At 60.1% G+C, this 13,427-nt stretch overlaps 1 protein-coding gene across 3 annotated transcripts in view; it reads right to left on the reverse strand.

Annotated features, from left to right (window-relative positions):
- Positions 1 to 1,435: 1,435 nt before the first annotated feature.
- AGPAT4 (1-acylglycerol-3-phosphate O-acyltransferase 4) overlaps positions 1,436 to 13,427 on the reverse strand; it is an 83,412-nt gene continuing 71,420 nt past the window's right edge. For all 3 annotated transcript variants that reach the window (XM_045188961.2, XM_024552237.4, XM_053914214.2), the window contains exons 5-9: positions 12,958 to 13,111; positions 11,502 to 11,604; positions 9,717 to 9,792; positions 4,019 to 4,217; positions 1,436 to 1,990 (exon numbers count right to left, since the gene is read on the reverse strand). In XM_045188961.2, the coding sequence (XP_045044896.2) occupies positions 1,896 to 1,990; positions 4,019 to 4,217; positions 9,717 to 9,792; positions 11,502 to 11,604; positions 12,958 to 13,111 (627 nt within the window). In that variant the 3' untranslated portion in view covers positions 1,436 to 1,895. The remainder of the gene's footprint in view (positions 1,991 to 4,018; positions 4,218 to 9,716; positions 9,793 to 11,501; positions 11,605 to 12,957; positions 13,112 to 13,427) is intronic.

A 13,427-nucleotide genomic window follows, 5' to 3' on the forward strand; every position in this document is an offset into this window, starting at 1 on the left:
AACGGCGCAGCTTTGGACGCCTGGAGGTGATTCGTGGTCAGTGTGGGCGGCAGCACCATGGAGGCGGCCTCTTGTCCTCACGTGTCGCAGGCGAGGGTCCTGAAGTGCGCGCACACAGGCGGCCTGGCTTCCCCCCGTTCTGCAGGCAGCTGGGCCGAGGCCTTGCTCCGAGCCCCTCCGGTGGGGCTGCGGGTGGGGGCGGACACCCTCACGGCCTTGGGGTCCCCAGGGTGGGACGGCCCCGCCTCCAGGTGTGGGCAGCCACAGGATGTCCACCTTGGCTGCCGCAGGGCTGTCCCTGGGCCTCTGGCCCCGCATCTGCCCTGGGTGCTCTGCGGAAGGCTGCGTCTGGAGTGGGCCGTGCCCTCACACACGGGGAGGTGACCCTGCCTTCGGGGACACCAGCCAGGTCGGGCTCAGGCCCTGGCCTCACGGACAGCCCCTTCCACAGCACAGCCAGAACGTGTTTTCCTTTCGTGGCCACAGGCGTGTGCCAGTGGCCCACGTGTCCTGAACTGAACGGGGCTCCTCCGCTGTGCTGGGGAAGCTGAGGCCCTCGTCCCTGGGTCTGTGCTGTCGTGCGCGCCCCTGAGAGCACGCCCCTGAGTAGAAGACGCCTCTGAATACGGCTGCCATGCGCACGGCTCCTCCCACCTCTCCAGTGCAGCTGGATGGGCCTGTCCTGGGCGCGGGTGCCAGGGGACAGGCACCTCCCGTCAGCACTCTTGCCCCTTAGCCCCCCATGAGTCCACGTGCCACTGCCTCTGGGTCAGAGGGCCGTGTCCGTCCCTAACTGCTCTCCTCTGGGACATTGCTGCTCTGTTCTCTTGTTCTGCATGGGGCGTCTGTCGACCGCCGCAGTTTGCAGAAGTCCTGCCTGTGGACCGTTCTCCAGAGACATGGGGCCACAGAGCAGAGCTTCCACGGTGCAGAAGTCTGGGCTTCCAGGAGTAGAGCAGCCCCAGTCCCCCGCTGGCTCCAGTCGGCCCCAGCCGAGGAGCCCCTGGTGAGCCCTGCCTGGTACGCGTGCAAGGGGGGCCTGCATCGTGTTGGTGCGTGCCGTGTGTGCTTGCTGCCCGGGTCAGGGGGATGTAAAGCCAGCTCTCCGATGGCTGCACAGAGCCCAGGTGTCAAGATTGGGTTCTTCAGGGAGCTGGGCACATTGCTGAGGCTTAGGGAGGGAGACCCCCTGGCAGGGAGACCGGGGAGACCAAAGGCGTCTTACAGGGGCTGTCACTGCCCACCATGGGGACTGCTCAGCCGCCGCCCAGCGCCTGCCGCCTCCCTCAAACGCTGGGGGCTCCTGCCCCGCGTCTGCTGTCAGTGGTCAGCACCTCTGCCAGCGCCCCCCTGGCGAGCCCTGGACCACAGGTCCCAAACTCCTGTCCCCACGGTGGAGTGGAAAGGTGGCGGGTCTGTGTGAATACACACCACGGAGGAGCCAAACACTTTAATTTTGGTTTTTTGAGGCATAATTTAGTGATCTTACCTACAGCGGCTTTCACTCTCTCTCTCTGGCATTCAGGGTTACAGAAAACAGTGCCGAAGGATGAAGGGGACAGTCCCCTCACTCCCTGCCCTGCCCCTGTGCCGCACCCACGTTGGCGATCACAGGGCCAGGCTCGCTCGCAGCCGCGTGTCAGCCGCACTGCGCTGTGTTCTTTCTCACACACACACACGCACACGCTCACACGCGCAGAAAGAAAGAACCGGAACCCACGAGAGCGAGTGGGGAAGAGATTTAAGCCCATCTCCAGCCCCGTCCGGCGGCGTTGAGACCAAACTCCCTGCCCCCCAGCAGGGGGCTCTCCCAGTGTGGTCAGTGGGCCCCACCGAGGAAGACAGGCCACACCCACCAGTTTCCCAAGGTCCCCTCGGACAGAACACATTCTGAGTCACTTGTCCTGTTTCTGTCTGCTGTCGCCGTCGCCATAGGCAGAGCCCTTGTCGATCTCCGTCACGCCGATCATCCATCGGACCCCCATGGAAGCTGCGGAAATGGGAAGGGCAGGGCGTCAGGAGGAGCCGCAGGGGCTCTGGCGGGCAGCCGAGACCCACAGAAGGCAGCTGTCTGCACAGCAGTCTCAGGCACCAGTGGAGAGCTGGCAGGCCTGGGTGCGTGGTTGCCCTGGACCTGGGGCCCCGGTCTCACAGGACTGGCGATATCGAGAGGAACAGCAAGGCAGTTGTGCTGGCAGGCTTGACTCCCTCAGCACTGGCCAGGGGACAGACCTTGGTGAAGCCCGCCCTCTGTACCTGGGCTTAATGGATTCCTGCCTCCTGTGACCCCTGCGGCTGCAGGGTGGGAACACAGGGCCCCTTCAGGGGTGCTGTGCACACCCGGAGCCTGGAGAGCGCGGCTGGCCAGACTCCGGCTCAGCGCTGAGCACGTCTCCACACGGCTTTGGGGGCAAGTGTGAGAGCAGTGAACGGGCAAAGCCTCTGCTGCCAAGGAGAGCCTTTTCTCCCACAGCGGGACGGGCCCCACAGGGAATGTGTAGGCGCCACAGGAGACCCCCATGAGACACAGGCTTGGCCGGCTGCCCGGGGGTGGGAACACGCCTCACTCAGCTGGGGCGCCCAGCGCTGACCTGCCCTGCACACGTGAGAGCGGACAATTGGGTAGTGACTGGTGTCTCTAGGTCTTGGTGCACACGGGGACAGAGCCACAGCTCTGGTCTGGGGACTTGAGAGGGAGCTGCCGGGACAGGGAGTCCCCAGCCAGTGAGGCCACGCGTCCCATGGGTCCGTACAAACCGGCAGATGGCAGCCTAGGGCCAGCTCTAGACAGACGGAGCCCAGTCTGTCCCACCCCCGTGCCAGGGAGATGGGGAGTTCATACTGCAGGGAGTGAAGAGGGGCCAACGCAGGCCTCGTTGCCCCAGGCCCTTGTGAGAGGCACAGGACACAAGCAGTGGCCAGGGCCGGGCACAGCAGGCTTGGGCTTCGGGGGCGGGGGGCAGGGACACGGAGCAGTGGGCTCCCCCAAAGCCCCGGGAACCCCTGGGCCCAGTCCTCGGTCTCAGGCACATGCGCCCACACACGTTCACCCAGAGGGGTCTCTCTAACACTGTCCTCTCCCAGTAGGTCGTGGCCGCCTACGTTCCACACCACACACGCCTACCTCGTTCTCCTGGTCAAGCCCACCAGTTCCCGACTGTAGCGCTGCAACGGGCAAACTGGCCACCATCCCTAAAATGGATCCTAATATTGCCTTTCCTAAAACTGATATGTTTCAATGTTAAAAATTAGAATAGCATTACGTATGGAAAGCAGAGAAAGACGAGGATGCAGAAACTCCTAATGACTGAACTCCCCCCTCCCTCTGTGCTGCCACTGCTGCTATGTAGTGGGTGAGTGTGCAGGGAGCTGTGGTCACCAGAGCCCCGGGGGGGCCGGGGGGGGGGGGTAGAAGGTGAATGCAGAGCCCAGCGCTCCCTGGAGAAGGCTGCCCTGCTGTGTGGTCAGGGCCCAGGCAGAGGCTAAACATGCTCCCCACGTGTCCCTGCCCCCCCCCCCCCCCCCGAGCCCAAGCCTGCTGTGCTCGGCCCTCAGCTTGTGTCCTGTGCCTCTCACAAGAGCCTGGGGCAACGAGGCCTGCGTTGGCCCCTCTTCACTCCCCGCAGTGTGAACTCCCCATCTCCCCGGCACGGGGGTGGGACAGATGGGGCTCCATCCGTCCAGAGCTGGCCCCAGGCTGCTGTCTGCCGGTTTGTATGGACCCATGGGACACGTGGCCTCACTGGCTGGGGACTCCCTGTCCCAGCGGTGGCCCTGTCCCCGTGTGCACCAAGACCTGGAGACACCAGTCACTACCCACCTGTCCTGGGGGCTCGACTCCCGTGGACACTGCCACCCCCGCAGCTGGGGAGGGGGGCGAGAAGCTGGACAGCCAATGGGGGTCCTGGGCCTATAGACTCGGGGGACGGGGACACAAGGCCTGGAATGAAGTCTGCCCCACGGGTGCTGACCTGTCCCCACTTGGCCTGCACCATCGCCTCCCATGCCAGCCACTTACCCACAAAGAAGACGAGGACAAAGCTGGCCAGCGTCAGGGAAGACCCGCTACTGACCATGTTGACCAGGAAGCGGAAGAAAGGGTAGAGTAGCAGCGAGGCCCAGAACAGCCAGTTCAGCAGTGTCCAGGGCCGCCGAGGGGGCACCATGGGCGTCTCAGGGAAGGTGCCCGTTCTGTAGTACTCTTCCTGGAAGGCGTCCTGGAGACAGAGAGGGGCTCTCAGCACTCTCATGAGACACCCCCAGCTCCTGCAGGCCCTGCCCGAGGCTCCACTGCTGAGGGGGCCGCCAGTGGGCTCCGAGGAGCTAGGGGTCGGAGCACGCACAGAAGGTTCCTGTGGGCATGTAAGGGCCGTCCCCTTCCCACGGTGACAGCTGGAGAGGCATGGCCACCATAGCCTCTCACTGAGTCCCGGCCAGCCCACTTCCACCCTAGCCTGCTGCTTACCACCCTCCCTACCTGGGCAGGCGAGCAGCCTGAGGCCCAGGCTTCTGGGCAGGAGCACCATCCACACTGGTTGTCAGGGAAGGAGAAGAGATGCTGCCCTGGCCCCGCCCTCAGTGATGCAGCAGACCAGGGTGGAGACCTGCACCTCAGAAAGGAGCCCGAAGCACCCACCCCATGGCTCCCATCCCACCACCTTACCACCCTGTGGGTGGCCTCCCTGCATGGACTCATGGGTTCCAGGTGGCGGGAGGAGAGGCGCAGGGAGGAGACCAGGCCCACGCCATTGTATTGCTGGCCAGGTCTCCTTCCTCCCTCAGAGGCAGGTGACTGCTGAGTGACCACCCAGATGGCCAAAAGGGTCGGCGGGCTCCCCCCTGATGGCCCACCTGACACTGAGTTCCAGAAATAATGCTCGTGTCTAAATGCTGCCGGGCGTACGCCCCACGGGAGGCTGGGCGCTGTGGGCGGGAAGGAGCACCAGGGTGCCTGGCTAGGCTCTGCAGGGGGCTGCAGGGTGGGACCCACAGGGCAAGCCTGCGGGTGACTGAGCACACAGCTGGGCGGGGCTGGGTCAGCCGAGGCCGAGGCTGTGGCTCCAGAACGAGGCTGTCCCAGGGTGGGTCCCAGCCTCCCAGAGGTCAGGGCCAGGCAACCTTCTCCGCTTACCTCAGCTTACCCTGGCTTACCCCGGTTTACCCCGGTTTACCCTGGCTTACCCCGGTTTACCCTGGTTTACCCCGGTTTACCCCGGTTCACCCTGGCCGTTCCTGGAAAACGAGCTTCCACCTGCTTCAAGTGCTGAGATAGAAATGGCTAAAGCACATCAATCATACTTTCCTTTTTTCCCCCATCAGGGTGTATGGAATAATATGCTTTTTAGACCACTCAGAGTCATTATTTTTTAAATTGGTCTACAAAACAGGCCATTTTAGAAGAACTGACCTCTGCCCCAGAGATCCAGAGCTGTCTGCGCCCTCCCCTGAGCCCAGCCCGAGCCCCGCCCCCAGCTGCCGCCTCCTCCTGCTCTCCGAGGGTGGGAGGATGGCAGCTGTGGGAAGCACGGGGCTCTGGGGGAAATCAGTAATCAAGCAACTGTTGGACAATGCTCTTGTGCCCAGTGCCCCCCGCCCCAGAACTGAGGGAGCCAGAGCTGGTCACCTAAATGGAAGTCTTATGAGGAAGTGATAGTGACCAGTGGGGATGCCTGGGGGTGTCGTGGGGGGAGCGCCTGACTCCACCAAGGCCTCCCGAGTCTCTTCCCTGCCAGAAAGGTGGCTGGTTTTTCTCCGCCCAGGCTGGGGCCACCAGGAGCCTGGTCACCAGTGAAGGGGTGCAGCGGGCTGGATGTGTGTGCCCCCCAGAACTCACACACTGACACTGGACTCCTGAGGTCACCGTGTTGGTTGGTGGGGCCTTTAGGAGGTGATTAGGCCAGGAGGGTGGAGCCTTATGATTGGAGTTAGTGCCCTCAGTTCTGAGACCTCAGAGAGCCCCCTCCCTCTGTCCACCGTGTGTGGACACAGCAGCCTGGACGAGGGCTGTGACCAGACCAGACTGAGCTGTCACCCTGAGCTCAGATTCCTAAACCCTGCCTCCAGAGCTGTGAGAAATGAATTTCTGTTTGTGAGCCTCTGCACCCCATACCCTGGCTCTGCGCCCCACCCGGAGCTGCCCTGACCTTGGCCTCCTGGGACCCTGCACGCCCCGAGGCAGCCCATTCTGAAATTTTCACCGGGAGTGGCTGCTGCCTGACCCCTCCTGCAAACTGCAGGCTGCGAGCCAGGAAATGCTTTAAGCTACAGATGAGAAATGAAACTAGGAAGGCTCTGGGGAGAGGTGTGCCCACGTGAGAAAGCCCAAACCTGTAGAGAGTTTTTATAAAAATAAGCCAAACAGAGCACATGCCTGGAAGCAATATCCCCACAGACAAAAAACGCCTGGGAGAAGGTGGTTCGCCGCAGCTTTTACGCATTTGGAATTAAGAAGGGAAGGGAAGGAAGTTCACCGGGAGGTGGGAGAAAGCGGGCGGGGCTGGCATGACTCATTGTCCCAGTTAACAGCACTACGAGCTCTCTAAGCAGGGGTGTCAAACTCATTTTCACCGGGGGCCACGTCAGCTTTGTGGTTCCTTCAAAGGGCCGAATGTAACTTTAGGACTGTCTAAATGTAACTACTCCTTAACTAGGGGCAAGGAGCCTGGCACTGCGGCCGGGTAGAAACAAGGTGGAGGGCCAGATAAAACAAGGTGGAGGGCCAGATTCGGCCCGCGGGCCTGGTGTTTGCCACCTGTGCTCCCGAGGGTGGTTATTTCAAAGGTGCGTTAACCTAGTTGCATAGCAACAACAGGCAGGGCTAGCTTAGGGCAAACCTGAACTTTCGCTAAACATTAAAGCTCTGGGGCGTGAGCACCCACACGACCTGCCCCGTTAGGAGTTTATGGTCGGGTCACCCTGTGAGGTTACTCCCTGGTGAACCCCTTTCTCGTCCCCAGGTGGTTCTGGGGCTATAGGTTCAACCCGAGGTGGAGTTGATCTGGGAACTGCTTTGGTTCCTAAGGATCACAGGGGGTGTAAACGGTTTCTCAAAGCCCACGCCCCCAGCCAGCAGGGGTCCCACGTGCATCGCTAATGCCGAGTTTGTTCCACCTAGAGGCCTAGAGGCCGGCCCTGCTTTCGGAAACGATGCCGTGCTGTTGGAGAGGGTGTTAGACTGCGGGTGGTAGAGAGTGGGCTTCTTTTTATGTATGACGTTGCTTGAACAAGAATACAAGGTTGCACACCCCTCCTGGCACCCACCACCCCTCCTGCACTTGGCAGACACCTCCCTTCTGCATGAAAGGGACATGATTATTTAAATGGAACCCCACTGCAGCAAGCTTGGCGGGCACCAAGATCAGGGGCACGTGAAGCCCCAGCCCCACTAAGGCACCTGGGAAAACAGTGGGCCCAGAAGCGGCTGCACTTCCCTCCCAGAGGCACTGCGGATTCAGTGCCAGTGGTTGTGCCTACTGGGAGACGCCAGCCTCATGGGTCTTTCACAGCGAACGGGCAGCCATCCGGCCCTCGTGGAGAGAAAGGACCTGGCCGCCAGCCCCTGGCCTTGAGGGAAGAGCTGGGAGACTGGGCAAATGACGTCCTTTTCCAGACCTTGATTTAACTAACCTAAGAGCTTTGAACTAGGTGGCTGCTTTGGGAACCCCTTCCAAATTGAACACTGTCATTTTAATGCAAATGTAGTTGAGAGAAAAACATCCTGAGACTATCAGGAAGGTAAGGAGCCCCTTCACTAAAAGCCCAGGGGCTCCGTCCGCACACCACCTGCCTCAACACAGGTGGGCCAGTTGAGGACAAGCTCCTGCCTTGACACAGGTGGGCCTATCGAGAGCAAACTCCTGCCCCGACACAGGTGGGCCAGTCTAGGATGAGCTCCTGCCTCGACACAGGTGGGCCGGTCGAGGACAAGCTCCTTTGCTTTGAGGGGTTACGGGCTGCATTTGCTGTTGGTTTTTGTGGCTCTTTTACAAAGGGATTCATTTCTTAGACCTTTTCTGAGCATATTTTTCTTTTTGCTAATAGTGACATTTTTTTATATCACTTAAACCAGCGATTTCAACCATTTTCATTTCACAACACACATAAACTAATTACTAAAATTATGTGGCACGCCAAAATATATATTTTTTGATCTGACCAAAAAAGAAGTATAATTTTGATTCATTCACGCCAGGCGGCTACTGTTGTGTTGGCTGCTGTCATTTTTCTATTTGTTAACCTAGGGAGCAGAGGTCAGCGCCCCCGACTGAAGAGCCAGGCGTTGCGGCCAGGTGGTTGAGGAATTCTGCAGGCGCACCTGCTCAACGCAGCTGCCCTCAAGGATTCCGCCGGAAAGCAGCACGAGGAAAATGCCGCCTCAGGAGCGAACCAGAGGGGGAAAACTTACGCTGTGCTTGCGCCTGGGCCCAGGCGTGCAGTAGCACGGGACCCTGACAACCTGGACCCTTGTTAAAACTGTGGGCGCTCACAGCCCCAGGTGCCGAAGCAGCCGCCCTGGAAGTACACGTTCCCTAGTGCCACCTCGGCCTCCTGCGAACAGTCTCGAGCTCGAGGCCCAGGTGTTCACACGGCTGTGTTCCGCTGACAGGTGAACTAGTGCCTGCTTACTGGTGTCAGGAGACTGGAGAGCTGCATCCAGAACCATCCAGAAAACAGACCCAAAGGGCACATTCTGGGAGCGGTGTGCCAAAGGCATCATGGGAAAATCGCTCCGCTGGGAAAGACAGAAGCAGCTTCTTGCTGAGAGAATCTCAAGAGACTCTCATGCAAAACACTGAGCACATTCACGAGAGCGTCTCTACTTCATCTGGTCGTGGTGATTCGGACCCAGACCCCGAAACGTTCTCAGGCTAGGTCTCGAGTCTCGTTCCCCAGCCGAGGAGGGCCCAGATCGTCCCGTGTGCGGACCGGGCGGAGAAGGGTTTCTGGGAGTTGGGGAAGGGACAGCAGGATTACTGAGCGTTTGGTTCTAGCTAATGAGCCGGTTTGGGCTTAATGGGTACGACGGACCAGAATTCAGTGTTTCCTGGGTGGTGAGACCTGGTGGTAAAACGCCTTCCTCACCAGGCAGAAGCCAAACTTGCCTCCTTCCGTAAGGTCAGGTGGCTGGGCCAAGCACAATTAGGCTCCCTCTGCCCTGTGCACGTTTGGAGGGAGAGAACCCAGTGAAAGACAAGGCTGCTCTCAGAGGAAGGAAAGAGAAAGTGGGGGTTCCTGGGGAGCTTGGCCACCCCAGGCGGGGGGTGGGGTGGACACTGCAGAGATCGAACCCAGCCAAGCTGGACCTTGTGGGCACCTTCTTGCTTATGCCAGTGATGCTTTGAGACCACACAGGCAACCAGGTTGCAGACCTGGGAGCCAGCAAGCCCTGTGTGCCGCTGACCCACCCCAAGAACACGCTGCCTTAGGAGAGAGGCAGGAAGACGGACGAGGGCTGCTGGGGCCATTGTGCCCTTTTCTGTCCACTAAACCCAGAAAATGCTTGAGTGCTTTCTGTTGACGCCCCTTTAAAACGTACTTTGTTCTCTTCCCTGTTGCTGAAGAGAGGGTCAGCTCCGGGGTTGTTACTAATGGGGGTATGAGACCTCCCCTTGGTGGGGAAAGGCTGCGGCCACCAATTCCCTGAGGCCCCACCGCGCACCCACTCTGCCCCCTGAAATGGGTGCGTGGAGCCCGCAGAACCGCCACGCGGCGCTGACCTTCTCCTGGTAGAGCCTGTGGAGCCAGGCCGCACACTCGTCCTCGTCTTCTGGGACTTCTTCCAGAGGGATCCGCCTGCAAGGAAGAGAGCAGAGCTGGCAGGAGCCCGGCGCCAGGCACCCCCGAGCGTGACTTCTAAAGCACCGTGCCACGGACTTTCTGCCTCTCTATAGGTGGCTGGGTCGTGGGGCTGTGAAGAGGGTAATTCAGGAAAGGGGGAGCCCCCATCCGTGTGGGGGAACACGGGTGGGGACGAAATCCCAGCCCAGGGCAGAAGGACCAAGCGGGCTCCGCCCCCTTTCCTCCTCCCTCCCCCACCCCGCACCGAGAAGCCTCTCAAGGGCAGCTGCCTCAGTTTCCACCTGAGGCAGTCTGTGAAGCACGGAGTCTAGCTGACAACGTGCTGGTACTTTCCCTGCCAGGTGACGACCTGACTCTAATGGCCAGGTGTCCCCCATCAGTGATCCAGAGCCTCTTGGGCAGCTTTGGGGCAGGCTCTCTGCACGGGTCCTGCAGAGCACAAGGATGTGGCGTGTGCCCTGGGGAGCGAATGCTCCCCAGGGCGGGAGAAACCAGGGGGCCCTCCCAAGCCCAGCGGCTCAAGACAGCCTTTGGCGGTGCTGGCAAGGGCTGAGGTGTGGATGCACCAGAGGGCGAATGGGGCACGGCAGCGGCGCCCCTCCCTGGCTCACCCGTGTGCTCCGAGGGGGCAGGGGTCTGAGCAGGGCCTGGTGGAGCCAAGGTCCTCCTGCATACTGACCGCTCAGGGTTCCCCCAGACACACCGGCCCTGCTGGCCCCCTGAGTGGAGTTCCTGCTAGGTGGTGGTGGCACCTGGGGGCGGGCAGCCTCATTTCCCTTCTCGGAAATGTCTCCTTTGGGAAGGTGCATTTCCTGCCCCTGGGCCTTACACAGAATGATCGGGCAGACAGTTGACTGTGGCATTGATGGAGAAAACAATAATTATGATGCTTCTTTCCTGTTTTTAAGGGGGAACCAGAGTTGCTTCGAGGTAGAAAGCCATTTAGCTCAGGCTGCCGTCTGCCAGTGCAAGGAAGGTCCAGGCTTTTCCCACAGCCTGGGCTGGTGATCAGCCACTGAATTTTCCTTACGCTGTGTTCATTTAGCATCTCTGAGGCCTTTAAAAAAATCATCAGGATGTCACAGAGTACTTGGCCAGCTCTCCAGCACTGGGTGTGTCAGGCCAAAAAAGAAAACAGTTGGAGCCCCGTCACGTGGGACGTTAACGTATGAATGGATCACCATTGTCTGACTGTCTGATGCCCTCTTCCAGCGGCAGACAGGGTCCATCCGACCCCCTTCCAGGGTCAGACATTCCGCGAACCGATAAATAGGCAAAGAGAACTGATTGGTCCAACACCGTGTGAGGTGTTTTCAACAAAACCAGCTTGGACAGGAACACTAGAGTGGTTCTCTCGGCTCCCAGGCCTCCGCGGAAATTGCAGGTGTACTTCTCTGTCCGCCCAGGGTCTGTAAAATGATCCCTTCACATCTGGTCTCAAAAGGACTGCAAAACACTGACTCCTGTTTGCCTGGCCCGAGTGCCACAATAAGGAGGAGTCAGCGAGAGAGGACCAGGAGGGGGCAAAGCTCACCCCAGTGTCCCCAACAGGGGCGTGTGTCTCTCGAGTGCACGGCAGGACTGCGGACTGCGGACGGGAAGGCGCTGGACAGCTTTCCCTGGAAGGGGGGCTGTGGGCTGTGGGAGCCTGGTCCACCCGGACATGGGAACTGTCTTTCCTGGAAGGAAGCGCCCCCGCTTACCTGACGTATAAATCGGCGTGGTATTTCTTTCCATTCAGGACTCCCAGCAGGGTTGGGTTTTCGTTATTTCTGAAATTGAGTGTACAGTCATATACAGCTGAAACTATAAAAGAATAAAACAAATACAAAGCAGTATAGAGCGTGTGAACCCAAGTTGGTTTTGTAGATACACACATTGGAAAACAATCATCAAGTGCTAGCTGGTTATCGCGGAGCCGTGGGTGACTGGTCTCTCCTCCGTGCCGTTCCGCCCTTGACCAAGTGCCCTGGTTGAGCGCGTGCCCTGGTGTGGCCAGAAAAGCACGCTAGGACTTAGGGCTGGAAACCAGGAGCGTGGCTGAGGTCGGGTGGGCCGGAAGCAGCACCTCGATGTCCCACCGAGATGCACAACAGTATTTAACGCTGGTATTTAAACGGGCCAATAGTACTTCCCACGGGTGGGAGCGAGCTCTCTAAGAGTGTGTCTGAGACAAGGGCAGCACAACCTTAGGGGAGGGGCGTTTTCCCCCTAGAAACACAGGATGGCTAGACATGGGAAGAAGGTGCAGGGCGTTCTCACGGCACGGAGCTACGGTCCCTTGACGTGTGGCTGAGAAACAAGGATGACGTTAACGCTCGGGGTGGGCAATGCCACGGAAGGCCACTCACTGTCCACCCCACGGCATCTGACCCCAATCCTTGAGCACTGGGGGCCCGCTGGGGCGCAGAGGAGACCTGAGGGCCAGGCCAAAGGGTGAGGCCATGTGGACAGAGCCCTGTGACTCTTCCCGCTGGGGTACTACCCAGCTGCCCCTCCACACAGCCAGACACCAGGAGGCTGTGGGGGAGGCTGAGCTGCCCCAGCTCCCCAGCTCCACCCTTCCGGCCCCTTGGGAGAGGAGGGATGAGGGGCTTTGGGGGAGAGCTGGTCCCTGGCAGGAAAAGAACAAAGAAGGGCGTTTCTAACCTGAAGGAACAGGTCGAGCGGCAGTTATGGTTGCTACTTTCTTTCTCACCTACAGTGACTTAGGGTTCCCAGCTCAGAGGGCCAGCTGCCACACATGACAGGGTCACAGAGTTCATCATCTGGGGGTAGCGGTGCCAGCAGATGAGCAGGAAATGCAAACGAAACCGGGTGTGGGGCCACAGAGGACCCAGGCAAGGCCCCTGGCTTCCCCAAGGTGCACAGCCATGCAGTACCGGTGCTGAGCAGTGGAGGGCAGTGTTGCCTCAGTGTGAGTACCAGCATCTGTGTGTGTGTGTGCTAACAGCTTGCAGGCAGTGGCCACACCTCCCACACCAGGTGCCTGGCCCCTGGCTAACCAGGTGTGCACGTGCCATCCTTGCCCCCTCCCTTCCCAGTGGCTCCCAGGGTCGGCTGGCTGAGAAGCCTGCCAGGGACCCAGCAGTGCCTGTCAGGGGTGCGGGCTCACTTTCCTTGCTCCAGTGGGGCTGCCAGGCCCAGGGTCTTCCTTACCTACATTTCTCAGACTCCTCACAGTGACCACGAAGCCCTTGGTGCGCGGCAGCAGGTGGTGCTTGAGGCTGGGCAGCCCCTTGGCTTGGGCCACCTGCATGCTGATCTGGTGCTTCTTCTCCGTGAACCGAGTGCCCTCACAGTGGATCAGGAACTGCGGGGGACAGGCCGGGGTCACGCAGCGCCCCGGGCCCACACGCCCTCCCCCATGGCATGCTCAAGCCACACATGTTCCCAGAGAAGCCTGTGGGGCGTGGCCAGAGGGAGGGATGGCCTGACAGCTGTGCCATCCCTGTCCTCCTGGTGAACCCAGAGGCTGCGGTTCTCTGCTGACAGCTCAGCACAGGACATCTGGCCACCCAGTGTGTGTGAGTGTGAGTGTGAGTGTGTGTGGGTGGATGAGAGAGCATGCTGGGGCGGGTGTGGGAAGCACCGGGCTGCTCGGGCAGGCGCACAGGCCTCTGGCTGCA

The sequence above is a fragment of the Desmodus rotundus genome, chromosome 11, assembly GCF_022682495.2.
Source record: "Desmodus rotundus isolate HL8 chromosome 11, HLdesRot8A.1, whole genome shotgun sequence".
In the NCBI taxonomy this organism is placed as follows: Eukaryota; Metazoa; Chordata; class Mammalia; order Chiroptera; family Phyllostomidae; genus Desmodus; species Desmodus rotundus.